This window comes from Stylophora pistillata, chromosome 8 (assembly GCF_964205215.1).
Source record: "Stylophora pistillata chromosome 8, jaStyPist1.2, whole genome shotgun sequence".
Taxonomy (NCBI): domain Eukaryota; kingdom Metazoa; phylum Cnidaria; class Anthozoa; order Scleractinia; family Pocilloporidae; genus Stylophora; species Stylophora pistillata.
The window spans coordinates 16,244,347-16,258,037 of NC_142526.1; the positions used below are offsets into that span (position 1 = coordinate 16,244,347).

The 13,691-nt window shown below is 43.9% G+C and overlaps 1 protein-coding gene across 2 annotated transcripts; it reads left to right on the top strand.

Annotated features, from left to right (window-relative positions):
* The first annotated feature begins 1,352 nt into the window (after positions 1-1,352).
* Positions 1,353-7,133, top strand: LOC148725205 (uncharacterized). 2 transcript variants are annotated; one of them, XM_088730569.1, is made up of 2 exons: positions 1,353-6,999; positions 7,043-7,133. In XM_088730569.1, the coding sequence occupies exon 1, from the start codon at positions 1,837-1,839 to the stop codon at positions 6,691-6,693; it is 4,857 nt and encodes a 1,618-aa protein (XP_088586695.1). In that variant the 5' UTR covers positions 1,353-1,836; the 3' UTR covers positions 6,694-6,999; positions 7,043-7,133. The 2 variants fall into 2 exon arrangements, with proteins under 2 accessions (XP_088586695.1, XP_088586696.1); XM_088730570.1 differs by having other exon boundaries at positions 7,053-7,133.
* Positions 7,134-13,691: the final 6,558 nt, after the last annotated feature.

A 13,691-nucleotide genomic window follows, 5' to 3' on the forward strand; every position in this document is an offset into this window, starting at 1 on the left:
AGTAGTAAAATTTTAATGCACTGGAGAGGGATTTTCACAGCTATGTTTACGTCTCTGGACGCCACATCGCAAAGAATGCCTATTGTTCTCGCGACATTTACTTGCAGTAGCGAAAAAATTATAGATCCGTAATATTAGCGGCGAAAGGTATTCTGGAGAGCTTTGATTCGTCAAAGATTACGCGCACATTCCTCCTCAGGCAATCATCGAATATTGCTTGAGCTCATCAACTTGTCAAGGCGGAACTACGAAACAATAGCTTAGAAAGTTCTTGTTTATGCTCAGGCGGTGTGCGCACTCCGATTGCATTGCATTGTGGTAGCGTTATTTTCAATATGGCGGTAAAAGCGGCAGAAATGGGTAGAGTTTGACTGAAAATTCCGTAAAAGTTAGGCCGTTTCTTTTTCCTTTCACTATAGCTAAATATAATTCGGTATATTCTGAACGTGTAGAAGTATTTTTCGTGCGTATTTGTCACATATTATATCGTTCTCAAGGACAAACGCAAGCACTGTATTTTAGCATGTAATTTGAGACCGGTTTTCGAGCAGGTCAAATTCGTTGTACGTCGTAGTTTGAAGCCTTTCATAGATTTGTATGGCCACTTTGATCCTTCTTCAATAGCTCTGACCAGACGCGCTCAAACAGGCTCTAACGGTACAAATGTTTTAGACATTTTAAGTAATAGTGTTTGAGACCCTTTTGTGGAGCGAAAAGGCCCGTTGTTGTGTTTAGTGTGTTGCGTTACATAGCGTTACTACTGCCAGAGCATTTATCAATCCTGTTGTAAATGTACTTTCCCAAGTGAAGGAAAATTATATAATCGCGAGTGTTATGTGGTAAATCTTCTATCTTGACCATTGAATGAAGGACAATTTAATTAGAACAATGAAAAGAGTCACTTGATCCATGAACACCTCTACCTTGCGTGAGACGACACATCGGAAAGCCGGAGAGCCGGAAAGCAAAAGGCAGTCGACCGTTGAAAGGTGTTGCTAGACCTGTGCGTCTCCTACCATTCGCTAGCGCTTTTAAATCTTCTACCCTCAAAGTTTAGCTCTTACAAGGATATCTTTTGATGACTTTCCTTTACGTTGTGATAATAAGGGTCAGTTTTGAGGTGTCATAATTCTCCATCTGTATGATCTTGAGGTTTGGCAAAGCCGGATGAGATTGTGTTACAAAAGGCAATATTTTCTTCTGTGCGCGCGCTATTTTCTTTGTTTCAAAGTATACTTCTCTCCTGAAATAATAACTCCAGAGATACGTTTCTCAAAACCTTCATATAGGTTTCCTCTATTCTCGAAGGGTATTTTGAAACACTGTAAGTTTTTACTAAACGTGGAGCGCAATGTCCGATAATAATAGTTTATTTTAATCTTTGTATCACGCAACGTTAATTCTCGCGGTAATGTCACATATTGCGCGTGACATTTGCATGTAGCACATATGGGCTAAAAGTAGATCACGTACTTGATTATAACAAACAAAGAAAGCTTGTAACTAGTTAAGACTAAGTTTAGCGGTTACAACCGCAACATTCTTGTATTTCCTTGTGTATATAAGACATTGTTGTAAGAGGTTAACGAATTAGAACGAATTAGAACGAATTAGAACGAATTAGAACGAATTAGAACGAATTAGAACGTATCAGAACGGAACGGAATTGTAAAGAACTGTGAATCTACGAATAAACGCATTTTATAGCTTGGAAATATACAGTCCTCACTTGATTGTGAACCAGCATCGGGAGTAATCTCGGACATTTGGTCCTTCGAGCCGGATACTGTGAGTTGATTGAAACGATCGCCTTTGAAAGACAAAAAAGGATTGGACATGGCAGAAGCCGCGGTGAAGACCAAACGAAAGACACGAGGTGGACACAAGGCTTATGTGAGTCAAGTCTTACCAGAAGCTAAGGGCTACCTCGAGGCCCAGCCTACTGCAGAATCAAGACTACGAATCGCGCAACTCAAAGCAGCGCTTGAAGAGCAGCTCGAGAACTTAAGAAAGCTAGACGAAGAAATTTTGAGAAACCTTGTGGAAGTGGAGGGCGTCACCGACGAAGATATCGCTGAAGAAGTTCAAATTGCTGGAAATTTGAAGGGTGAAATCAAGGCCATAACTTCGAGTCTGACCGAGCTTCTAACGCGGAAACCTGAAAGCCCATTGAGCCCTCAGCAAAGCCCACCAGATGCGAGCGGTGATGCAGCCACAACTCAGAACGTGCGAGTGAAGCTTCCCAAACTAGAAGCTAAGCGGTTTAACGGAAAGGTAGAAGAATGGCAGGAGTTTTGGGACAGCTACGAGAGCTCTATTCACAAAAACCAGAGCCTTTCAAATGTCGACAAATTTGCGTATCTGCGTGGTCTTGTCGGGGGAGCTGCGAAAACGACCATTGCTGGACTTGCGCTCACAACACCCAACTACGAAGTTGCCGTTGATTTGTTGAAAAGCAGATTTGGAAAGCCTGTTGTAATCGAGAGAGCGCATGTCAATGAATTGTTGAACGTCGCGGCAGTTTTCAGCGGCAGGGACACGGCAGGCCTTCGTAGACTTTACGACCAAATCGAAATTCACCATCGCGGCCTGAAAGCATTGGGCATCGATGCCAGCACGTACGAAGGAATCGCTGTGCCATCCATTGTTGGCAAATTGCCGGAAGTGGTGAGACTTCAAATCACCAGAGGAAAGAACCACACAGAATGGAAAATGGACGACTTGTTAAAGGAACTGATAAGCGAACTGGAACTTAGAGAGGAACATTGTGCGATGAACAAGCAGGAAAGGAACCAGAACACACGAAGGGACAAGGAAAAAGAACTGAACACTGCTAGCGCTCTGCTAGCAAAAATGAACGATTTTTGTGCGTATTGTAAGGGCGGACATGCCCACCAGGATTGCGACAATGTTACATCAGTAGAGGACAGGAGGCTTTTGTTACGTAAGTACGGTAGATGTTTTATTTGTGCGCGAAAGGGCCATATTTCTCGTGATTGTAATTCTAAGATAATTTGTAGTATTTGTAAGGGGAAACATCACGTTTCTATTTGTTATAAGGGCGGTAGCGCGAATAGGGATCAATTCAGTCGCACCCACAATGGTGATTGTAATGACTCACAGAATTCCAACAATGCCGGTAATGCTTTGCTCGCCCACACTATGGGAACCGGGGGGAGCGATGCGCTACAGAATAAGCAAGCGGGCACCAGCCCCACTCTTCACGTGGGAACCGTGGGAAGGGTCGCCCTACAAACCGCGCAAGCGGTTATTAAGGGTGACAAAAGGAATTTGAGAGTACGAGTGTTGTTTGACGCTGGCAGCCATCGATCGTTCATAACAACTAAAGCGGTTCAATCAGCGGGGTTATCAGAAAAAGGAAAGGAATGGATCGAAATTAGCACGTTTGGACAGCAAACGAAGGATAGCGGATTGAAGGGAGTTTATGATCTACAAGTGTTTCCTTTCCGGGGGGGGAATGGAATTAAAATCGAGGCGTATGAGGTCCCCACCATTGCGCAAATCAGCAACGAGCACATCGAGATTAGGAAAACTGAATACCCACATTTGCAAGGGCTTTGGTTTTCGGATGTCAATCGTGACGAGGAGATTCTTGGGGTCGATGTACTGATCGGGGCAGATTATCTGTGGTGTTTCCAAAAGGGGAGAACCATAAGGGGGGAGGTTGATCAACCCGTGGCCGTGGAAACCTGCTTGGGATGGGTGTTGTCGGGTCCACTAAAGGGATTTCGCGATGACACGCAAATTAGCGTTAATCTCGTTGGTCACGTTTTGAATCAAGAATTACAGGATAGCGCTCGGAAATTGTGGGATTTCGAAACCCTAGGAATAAGGGAGGAAAACGAGGTCCACGAAGCGTTGAAAGATGCCATTTCGTTTAACGGGAAAAGATACGAAGTTGGCCTTCCATGGAAAGAGGGACATGGGCCTTTACCTAACAACTACCGAAACAGTGTGAAGCGTCTAAAGGGCCAGATCGAAAGGTTGAAAAACGTACCGGAGAATTTGAAAGCATATGACGAAATTATCAAAGAACAAGCGGAAGTTGGTATTATTGAAAGGGTACCGGAATTAGAAGCGCCTGACAAAGTCCATTATCTGCCACACCACGCAGTTATTCGGAATGAAGCCAAAACAACAAAGGTTCGCGTGGTTTATGACGCATCTTCAAAGGAAGGCAAAGGGGGTGTGTCGTTGAATGATTGTTTACATGTGGGACCCACTTTGTCGCCATTGTTATATGATATTTTGATTAGATTCAGGGAAAAGCGCGTTGCGTTAGTCGGCGACATTGAAAAGGCCTTTCTAAATGTTGAGGTCAAATTGCGTGACCGGGATTGCTTAAGATTTCTTTGGGTAAACAATGTCGAAAGTGAACAAGTAGACCCGGTGGTTTACAGGTTCTGTCGGGTTGTTTTCGGGGTAAATTGTTCACCCTTCTTGCTGAATGCTACCCTCCAGTACCATTTGGACGCATTTACCGAAATCGACCCAGAGTTCGTGCGTGTAATGAAGAGGAGCTTTTACGTTGACGATCTCGTTACCGGTGACAAGACCACCCAAGACGCCAGTGAATTGCATGACAAGGCGAAGACAAGGCTCGCGCTTGGTGGTTTCAAACTGAGGAAGTGGTTGACAAATAGCGAAGAATTGAGAGAGAAAATACGACAGTGCGAATTGCGTGACGAGTCCAATGTAAACAATGAAATTAAGAGCGCCGACGAAAGTTATGCAAAGGAAATGCTGGGGAGAAAAGAGGGAACGACAAACGAAAAGGTTCTCGGGTTATCGTGGAATTGTAACGAGGATTTGTTTAATTTTGAATTATTTGCGCTGGCAAAAAAGGAAGACTGGGCGCATTGTCCAGGAGAGCAGAATCCTGCTGACGTTGGCTCAAGGGGTGAACTGGCGTCCAGGCTGAAGGAAAATAAGTTGTGGTGGAGAGGTCCAGCCTGGTTGTCCGGACCAAAGGAAGAATGGCCAGTGGCACAGATCTGCGAAACTCCACAGAGCATTGATGAAGAAAAGAAGATGACCGTGACAGTGACTGGCGTGACAAGCAAGTTCGGAATCTCGAATGTTCTTGAAATCAATGCGTTTAGCCGACTCGGGAGGTTGTTAAGGGTAACCGCATGGGTAAAGCGTTTTCCTTTTAATTTGCAATGCATTAGAAATGATACCGAGAAGAGAGAGGGTATGCTGTGTGGGAGTGAGATAGCAGAGGCAGAGCGAATTTGGATAAAGTCCTCCCAAGATGAACTTAAGAGTAACAGAAACTACGAAGATTTAGCCACAAAGCTGAAATTGATGGACCATGGTGGACTCTTGAGATGCAAGGGCAGATTGGAAAATTCGGATTTGGAACCAGAGTCACAACAACCCATTATCATTCCAAGGGACCACAAGCTGACGAAACTAATGATCGAGGAATGTCACCGAAGGACGCAGCACAGTGGAATACGGGCAACACTTGGAGAGCTGAGGTCGCGGTTTTGGGTGCCGAAGGGTAGGCAGGCTGTAAAGAAGGTTTTGAAGGAGTGCGTGACTTGCAAGAAGGCGCAGGGAAAACCCTTTAAATCCCCACCTGTAGCAGCACTGCCAGACTTCAGAGTTAGAGAGTCCACACCGTTTTCGAAGGTAGGTATAGATTTTGCTGGTCCGTTGTTCGTCAAGTCCCAGACAGGAGAAATGGCGAAGTGTTATTTAGCATTGTTCACTTGCTGTGTAACGAGAGCGGTTCATTTAGACTTGGTTGCTGACCTTACGGCGACTACGTTTGTACGTTGCTTACGAAAATTTGTCGCGAGGAGAGGGGTTCCATCTTTGATCATTTCAGATAATGCCAAGACTTTCAAGGCATCCGCGAAGGTGATAAAGCGATTGTATGACAACGAAGAGGTGAGGGCACACTTAGAGAGCAATCGAATAGACTGGAAATTTATTTTGGAACGGGCTCCTTGGTGGGGCGGATTCTACGAACGAATGGTTGGAACAGCGAAACGTTGCCTCAGAAAGGTTCTTGGAAATGCGAAGCTGAATGCAGACGAATTATTGACCGTCTTGACCGAAGTAGAAGCAACCTTGAATTCACGTCCCCTGACGTATGAATATGACGAAGTTGGAGCTGAAATGCTCACACCATCTCACCTGATATATGGACGTCGGTTGCTAAGTTTGCCGGAGGAGGCGAGAAACGATGAAGAGGAGAGTGAGACAGGCATTCTCAGAAGGTTCAGGTACCTCGCAAGGTTGAGGATTCATTTTTGGAATCGGTGGAGAAAGGAATATCTCACAGATTTGAGAGAGCATCACCGTGGTAAAAAGGAAGGTCGAAGCGATGTAAGTGAAGGTGAAGTGGTCTTAGTGCACGAAGACAATGTGAAGAGGAGTAACTGGAAAATGGGGAAGGTTTTAGAGCTGATTGCAGGCAAAGATGGCGAGGTAAGAGGTGCTAAATTGAAACTAATCACTAAGGGAAAACCCATCCTTGTCAACAGAGCCGTGCAGAAATTGTATCCTTTAGAGGTGTGTAGTGTGACGAGAGAATCTGATGAGGGTAACATAAACCCGGTGGGAAATGCAGTCAAACAAACCCCTTCGGGGAGGGAAGTCCCACGGCGGGCAGCTGCACTGGATTCGCGTTGGAGAACACGAGTCATGCTCGATCACTAATCGGCTATATTTTCATTAGTGCGACTGACTGTGATTACCAAATTGTGCTTGACCCTGACAGGTCAAGGGGGGGAGTGTGTCCGATAATAATAGTTTATTTTAATCTTTGTATCACGCAACGTTAATTCTCGCGGTAATGTCACATATTGCGCGTGACATTTGCATGTAGCACATATGGGCTAAAAGTAGATCACGTACTTGATTATAACAAACAAAGAAAGCTTGTAACTAGTTAAGACTAAGTTTAGCGGTTACAACCGCAACATTCTTGTATTTCCTTGTGTATATAAGACATTGTTGTAAGAGGTTAACGAATTAGAACGAATTAGAACGAATTAGAACGAATTAGAACGAATTAGAACGAATTAGAACGTATCAGAACGGAACGGAATTGTAAAGAACTGTGAATCTACGAATAAACGCATTTTATAGCTTGGAAATATACAGTCCTCACTTGATTGTGAACCAGCATCGGGAGTAATCTCGGACAGCAACAAATTCGTTCTTAGGAGGCGTGGGGCTTCTCCTTTAACAAATCCCGTATTTACGCTCGGTGGAAAAAGTTCGTGCATTACAAGGTCTCTGTCTCTCTAACTGATGCGTTTGCATGTCAAGGGTCAATTCACAGTTGAATAACTCGCGTTTAGGAATATAATTACTGACTCTGAAATTATTCATCCCGCCATTGGTTGTGAGTGTAATTGTTGCCATTTGTGTCGAGATTCTTAGGCAAATTGCAGTTTCGAATCTTTCTAAATAACGTCAGTTGCCTCCTAAGAACGAATTGGTGACGGAGGAATGACAGGAGTCGCGCAGGCCCGTCAAACGTTTTAACTTTCGAAGGGATAGCAACAGACAGCGAATCCCCTGACAATCCACATATATTGACGCCGTATCTCGCTGCCCCCCCAAAGATGTTCACTCCAACGCTTCAAGATGCAAATGACTTAATTTTTGTTTTACGACTATGATGAAACATAATCAGAATGCGCACACCGCCTGGTTTATGCTATTGTTTAGAAGAATATCGTGCGTGTGTTACAACCAGGAGTAGCGCTCGATTTTGAAACCATCCGTTACATATTCATCTCTTTCTCCATCTTACCCAACAAACACTTTGGTTCTATCATTACCCGTTTAGAATTTGATTTTCATTGGAAAAATCCACGCTGGTCGGTGCCCGTGCGGGTTCTCTTTGTCTGCGTGTTGCAAGCTTTTAGTTCGCATTTTTCCTTTGGAGAGGAAACGACTGCTACACAGGCCAGGGTAGCAAAGAAATATTGTCCTACGTTAGACATTGTCTCAGACTTCTGTTCACGCGCTTTATATGCCCTTGTATTCTTTTTCTTTACTAGGCAAAGGTAAAGTCCTCTGTCATTCCCGGTTAGCTCAATGGATAGAGCGCTGGACTGTTGTGCGGGAGGTCGAGGGTTCGAGTCCCGGCCGGACCAACACTCGAGGTCTTACTTTTCTTCGATTGTGGTCCGAAGGTCTTTGTTTTCTTCTGTCACCTTGCCAATACATCTCTTGTTGATGGCGCGATCTCCTCGGGGTTGATCGTGATTTTCACCCCCGTCTCAGCTCGCAATTTTGTCTCTGATTGCCGCTTGTAATGGAGTTCATTTTTTGTTTGAATCGTCTTACATTTTCGCCAACTGTGCGTTCCACGCGATCGCAGGAGGATTCAGTCAGCTTGTAGCCGAGTGGAAAGATACTCGCTTGGAGTGAATCGAATACTCTACGAGGCAGCCAGTAAACTCCCTCCATTTCCAAGCAGCTTTACCGCTTATTTGAATAACATATCGTGGATTGCTTTCTTCAAGAAAAGGCGGAACTACATGTAGAAGAACAGGGTCGATCGGGGGTTCTGAGAGCTCCGGGAAAGAGCTCCCGATCACGGTCATTTTCGCTTTGATCATTCATCACCCCTGGTCTAATGGTATAAAGCAGCTGATGCAGTGAGATCATTTTTAAAACTCGCGGTAAATTGTCTTTTTTACAAAGGAATATTTTTCTTGAATAGGCCATTATTTGGTTTGACAGTCATTGTTATTCACGCGTGGGCCGAAAACAATACAGTATTTGAAACGCGCCATTTTCGAAAGGATCTTCGACTGAAAATTTTAAAACTGTGAAGCAATGGTGGTTATCGTCCGCCAATTTTCAAAGTTAAAACGGATTCTTAAAAATCGAGTTTCCAGATGGGATTTCAACCCACGACCCTCCGTGATCTAGTCGGATGCTCTAACCACTGAGCTAAAGGAGACTCTATGGTGAGCAAGGGTCAATTAGTGGGTATTGACTGGAACCGCATCACGCGGCTACACAGCCAAACATCAGCTAGCGCATAGAAGCTCACTAACAGCATCACGCTGTCACATTAAAGCATCACATGCATTAAAGCATCACATGCAGCCAACCAGCCTCCAAAGTGAGAATGTAAAGATGAAATAATAAATAAATAATCACTTTGGAGGCTGGTTGGCTGCATGTGATGCTTTAATGCATGTAATGCTTTAATGTGACAGCGTGATGCTGTTAGTGAGCTTCTATGCGCTAGCTGATGTTTGGCTGTGTAGCCGCGTGATGCGGTTCCAGTCAATACCCACTAATTGATTGACCCTTGCTCACCACAGAGTCTCCTGTAGCTCTGTGGTTAGAGCATCCGCCTAGATCACGGAGGGTCGTGGGTTGAAATCCCATCTGGAAACTCGATTTTTAAAAATTGTTTATTTCATCTTTACATAAAACGGATTCTGTTTCAGAAAAGATCTATCTTACATTTCCCGCTCTTGGGTTTTTGAAAGCCGGTTTGAGTTTTTAAAAAATCGCTTTTGAAATCAGCCTTCATACTAAAAATGTCCCTCTTTTCGTCATTTTCAAAGGCTCAGGAATAGTCCTTATTCTTTCTCAAACTTCTTATTTTAAGCTTAAATTAAAGATAAACTCCTCCTTTTGAAAAACGCGCTCTTGAGTTTCTCACCTATTGCTTCTGACAAATGGGAAAGCGACTTTTATGTAGGTAGATAAGGTAGGTAGATAAGTTTATTTCTCACATTTTCACAGAAAATCTGAATTACAATGTGGTTACAATTATTTAACAAATATATAAAATTACATGCGTGGATAGGGACTGGGCTACAATGGGTTTAGAAATACAAGATAATTAATTAAATAATTAAGAATTAACATTTAACTATATGGGTATGCAAATATATATAAAAAGAAACTCTTATTTGTTGAAGGCTAAAATAGTCCTTGGGAAAGAGCTGCGGCGCAGTCTTTCGGTCCTGCATTTAGTCACTGAAAAATTGCTAGCGTTCCTCAATTGATACTGATGCACTTGCTTTCTTTCTTTCGGGAGATGTTTAAAAAGTGACCCTCCTCTTGAGATATTTTCAAGAGTTTTAACACAAAGTTCATTACGTCTTTCAACTAATGTTCTTAAATTAAGGAATTGCAGAGCTTCTGGGTAAGATAAAGTAGGTACTATGATTTTAAGAGCACGCTTCTGTATTCGTTCTAGCTCTTGTGAAAGGTAGGATGGGAGGGCGTGGTGCCATACTACACAGCAATATTCAAGAACAGATCGTATCAGTGAGATATAGATAATGGTTAAATCATTCATCTCCACACCCCCTCGACGGAGTACTCTGAGTATGTGTAGGCGTTTAGAAGCCTTGGTGACAGTAGCTTCAATGTGATTGTTCCATTTTAAGTTCTTCTGAATCACCAGGCCAAGTACTTTGTGTGAAGTTACAAGCTCTAATTGTTGGTCGCCGATCTTCAAATGAGGGAGTTCTGTGGGTTCCTTGAGAAAGCATATCCGCATTTCTTTACACTTTTTAGCGTTGAGTTTCATCCAGTTACTGGAGCTCCAAGAGGCGACAGTATCGAGACTTGTTTGGATGGTTGAGGTGCTGTTCCTTACGAGCCCCTCAGACAACGATACATCATCTACAAACTTCCAAGTGCAGGATTCAGAATCAGAGATGTTCAAGTTATTTATCATCATCAGGAACAATATTGGACCGAGTTTTGTTCCCTGGGGGACGCCGACTGTTGTTGGAAGCCAGTCAGAGATGGAGCCAGGTAACTTAACGCGTTGTCGACGGTTAGTCAGGAAGCTTATTATCCACGGTATTAAAAATATGCGAACTCCTAAGCCCAGAAGCTTCTCTATCAGTACGTTGTACCCGATACGATCGAAAGCCTTAGAGAAATCTGGAAAGCAAAGGCGGAGGTGTCGCCCGGGTGAGTCGAGGTACGTAAGCCAGGTGTGAATCATGTCCAGTAAACAATACGTTGTTGAAGTTCCCTTCAGGCACCCAAACTGATTTGGGTCGATTTTATCCTTGACATCGTCAATTAACCATGTAACTACAAAGTCCTCAAGGACTTTGGACAGACAGGGAGTCAACGAAATAGGTCTGGTGTCGCCTTCATCCATAGGTGGATGTACTTTTGGGATGGGTATTATATTAGATTCTTTCCAGGATGCTGGTACAATGCCAGATCGGAGTGATGTGTTAAAGATGGTGGTGATAGGTTCAGCTAGTTCGTAAGCAAACTCTTTGACAATGCGACAGGGTACGTTGTCTGGACCATGGGCCTTGGAGGCTTTTATGGCAAGTAACTTCTTGCAGACTTCGTAAGGGGTTGCACAAATGGGGCTTCTGCCTCAGCGGGGAGGAAAGCTGGTAGTAGATTACTGTCAAGTGGCGGTATGTCTGCATTAACTGAAACGTAAAATCGTTTTAAACTGTTGACGAGTTCTTGTTGGCTCATGAATGATTTTCCCGTCACGCTCCAGTGAAATAAGGGATGGCTTTTCAGATCTGCCAGACATTTGGTTGATAAAGTTCCACCACTTGCGGCAGTCATCTTTCTTTAGGTGTTGTACTTTGTTCTTATAAAAGGACTTTTTCCTCTTCGCTATTTTTTGCTGGACTTTGTATTTCAAAGAGCGCCAGGTTAGAATGTTGCCGCTGTGAAATGCTTTCTGTCGGTCTTTAATCATGAGCTTGAGTTCAGGAGTTATCCATGGCTTATCTGTTCGATGCAGCTTGATGGTCTTTTGGGGAGGATCCGATTAATGGCGTCTGTTAGTTGGATAGTAAACGAGGATGCTAGATCGTCAACAGACGGGCTGGGTCCAAGGTCGATGAACCATTCATGTGTAGTAGCCCATCTTCCAAAGGCGTCGATTCCAGATCGAGGGTAGTGGCGCACCAGGCACTTAGTGAATTTAACCCCAGTGGATCGCCTGTGCACTTGGCTAGGATGCCAGAGTACGATGTTATGATCACTTGAGCCTAGCGGGGCACGAGTAGTTGGATTGCTATACAAATTATGCATGTTCGTTAGTATGAGATCTAGTATAGCAGAGTCTCTGCTAGGTTGTTGGACGACTTGCTTTAAACTGTGAGGAGTAATCAAGTTACTGCAATCAAAATCGTTGAAATCGCCAAGAAGGACCAAACCATGATCAGGGTGTTCGTTACGCAGACGGTCAGTTGTATTAATTAAATAGTCATTCAGTTCTTTGTGACTATCGGCAGGTCGACCTGGAGGATGATAAACAACACAAATAGCTATGCCAGATAGAGGTCTTGGCAGGCGTCTGGGACGCAAAGTAAGCCATAGGCTTTCAAAATTCGGGTTTTCTAAGTCCAAGCACCGCTTATAAGGTATCACATTGTTCAAATAAACACAGATTCCGCCACCTCGGCCAGCTACACGATCTTTACGGAAAAGATTGAAAGCACTCATTGACAAGAGGCTGTCATCGATATCACTACGCAGCCACGACTCTGTGATAGCGACTAAGTCGACTGGTTTCGTTGCCGGTAATGCTGTTAATTCGTCGAGCTTGGGAAAGAGGGAGCGAGCGTTCAATAGGCAAAGGCTTGGTAGCATCGCTTTCTCACCAGCTATCGAGTTGTTGCTGTTGTCGCCACTGCTGATGTTGCTGTGCGTGTTGTTTAGGGCAGGGGCCGCCAAAGGTGTTAGCTTGATAACACGTACTGATGGGGCTTTACGTCTTTTAAAAGCTTGAACACGTTCGGTAATCCTCACGGGAATTACTCTCTGTATATTAGCATGTTTGCCAGGAGAAATAACAACACAGTTATTAATATTCGATCCTGCCGAAGTTAACCTTTGGGAGGTTGTTATTCTTGAATTGCGTCTAGAATGAGTAATTGTCTTGATGTGAAGAGTTCTAGAATTGCTAATATAATTGCAGGAGTTCCAAATCCCGAGATTTTGTAGATGGAATTTCAAATCTTGGTCGATCGGTGGATTGCTGATGTTTTTGCCGCAATGAATCAATTGAGAAGATGAATATATCACACGGCGTGTATTTTCCGATACGTCGTTATGATGGTGGTTTAACGTTGGTCCGGGCTGTGGATGAACATCTCCGCTTTGTAAGATGACTTCTGCGCTAGGAAAGCGAATGGTACTTGAAGATTCGGGTAGTTGTAACACCACTGGGCCATGTTTGGTGAATTTAACCAAAGGTGTTTTAACCCTGTGTGTACGCTGCACTTTAAGTGTCCGGTGTTCGCTAGCGAGTGTAGTTACTTTGGCTAGGTTTTTAGTATGCTCTTCGAGTGTAGCAGATGACTTAAAGCAGGGTGCAGCGGCCAGTAAACAAAAAAATATCGAGAGCCTAATGGAGACGCGTTCGTCCGCCATTAGACCCCAGTCCCCTGCCTCGCTAGTTATCAACACTGCTTCGCTGGTTAAGGCCCTTTCTTCTCTTCTTCTAGGCTTTTCATGGCGCAATTACATTAAAATCTCCCGCTTCATTGCTTATGAATAATTACTGATGTCCAGGCATTCTACGCGATGACCTCTACAGCTTACAGAGCATGCGCTCCAGGCTTGCCAAGAGCCCCACTGACCATTCACCGTGTAAACCAAAGCAACTCAAGCTTGGGATCTAAACTTTTTACTTACGTAGTAAACGAAGTAATACAAATAGGAGCGTG

What these genes read in the sequence shown, in the direction of transcription:
- LOC148725205 (XM_088730569.1), top strand. Translation starts at nt 1,837, where the DNA reads ATGGCAGAAGCCGCGGTGAAGACCAAACGAAAGACACGAGGTGGACAC.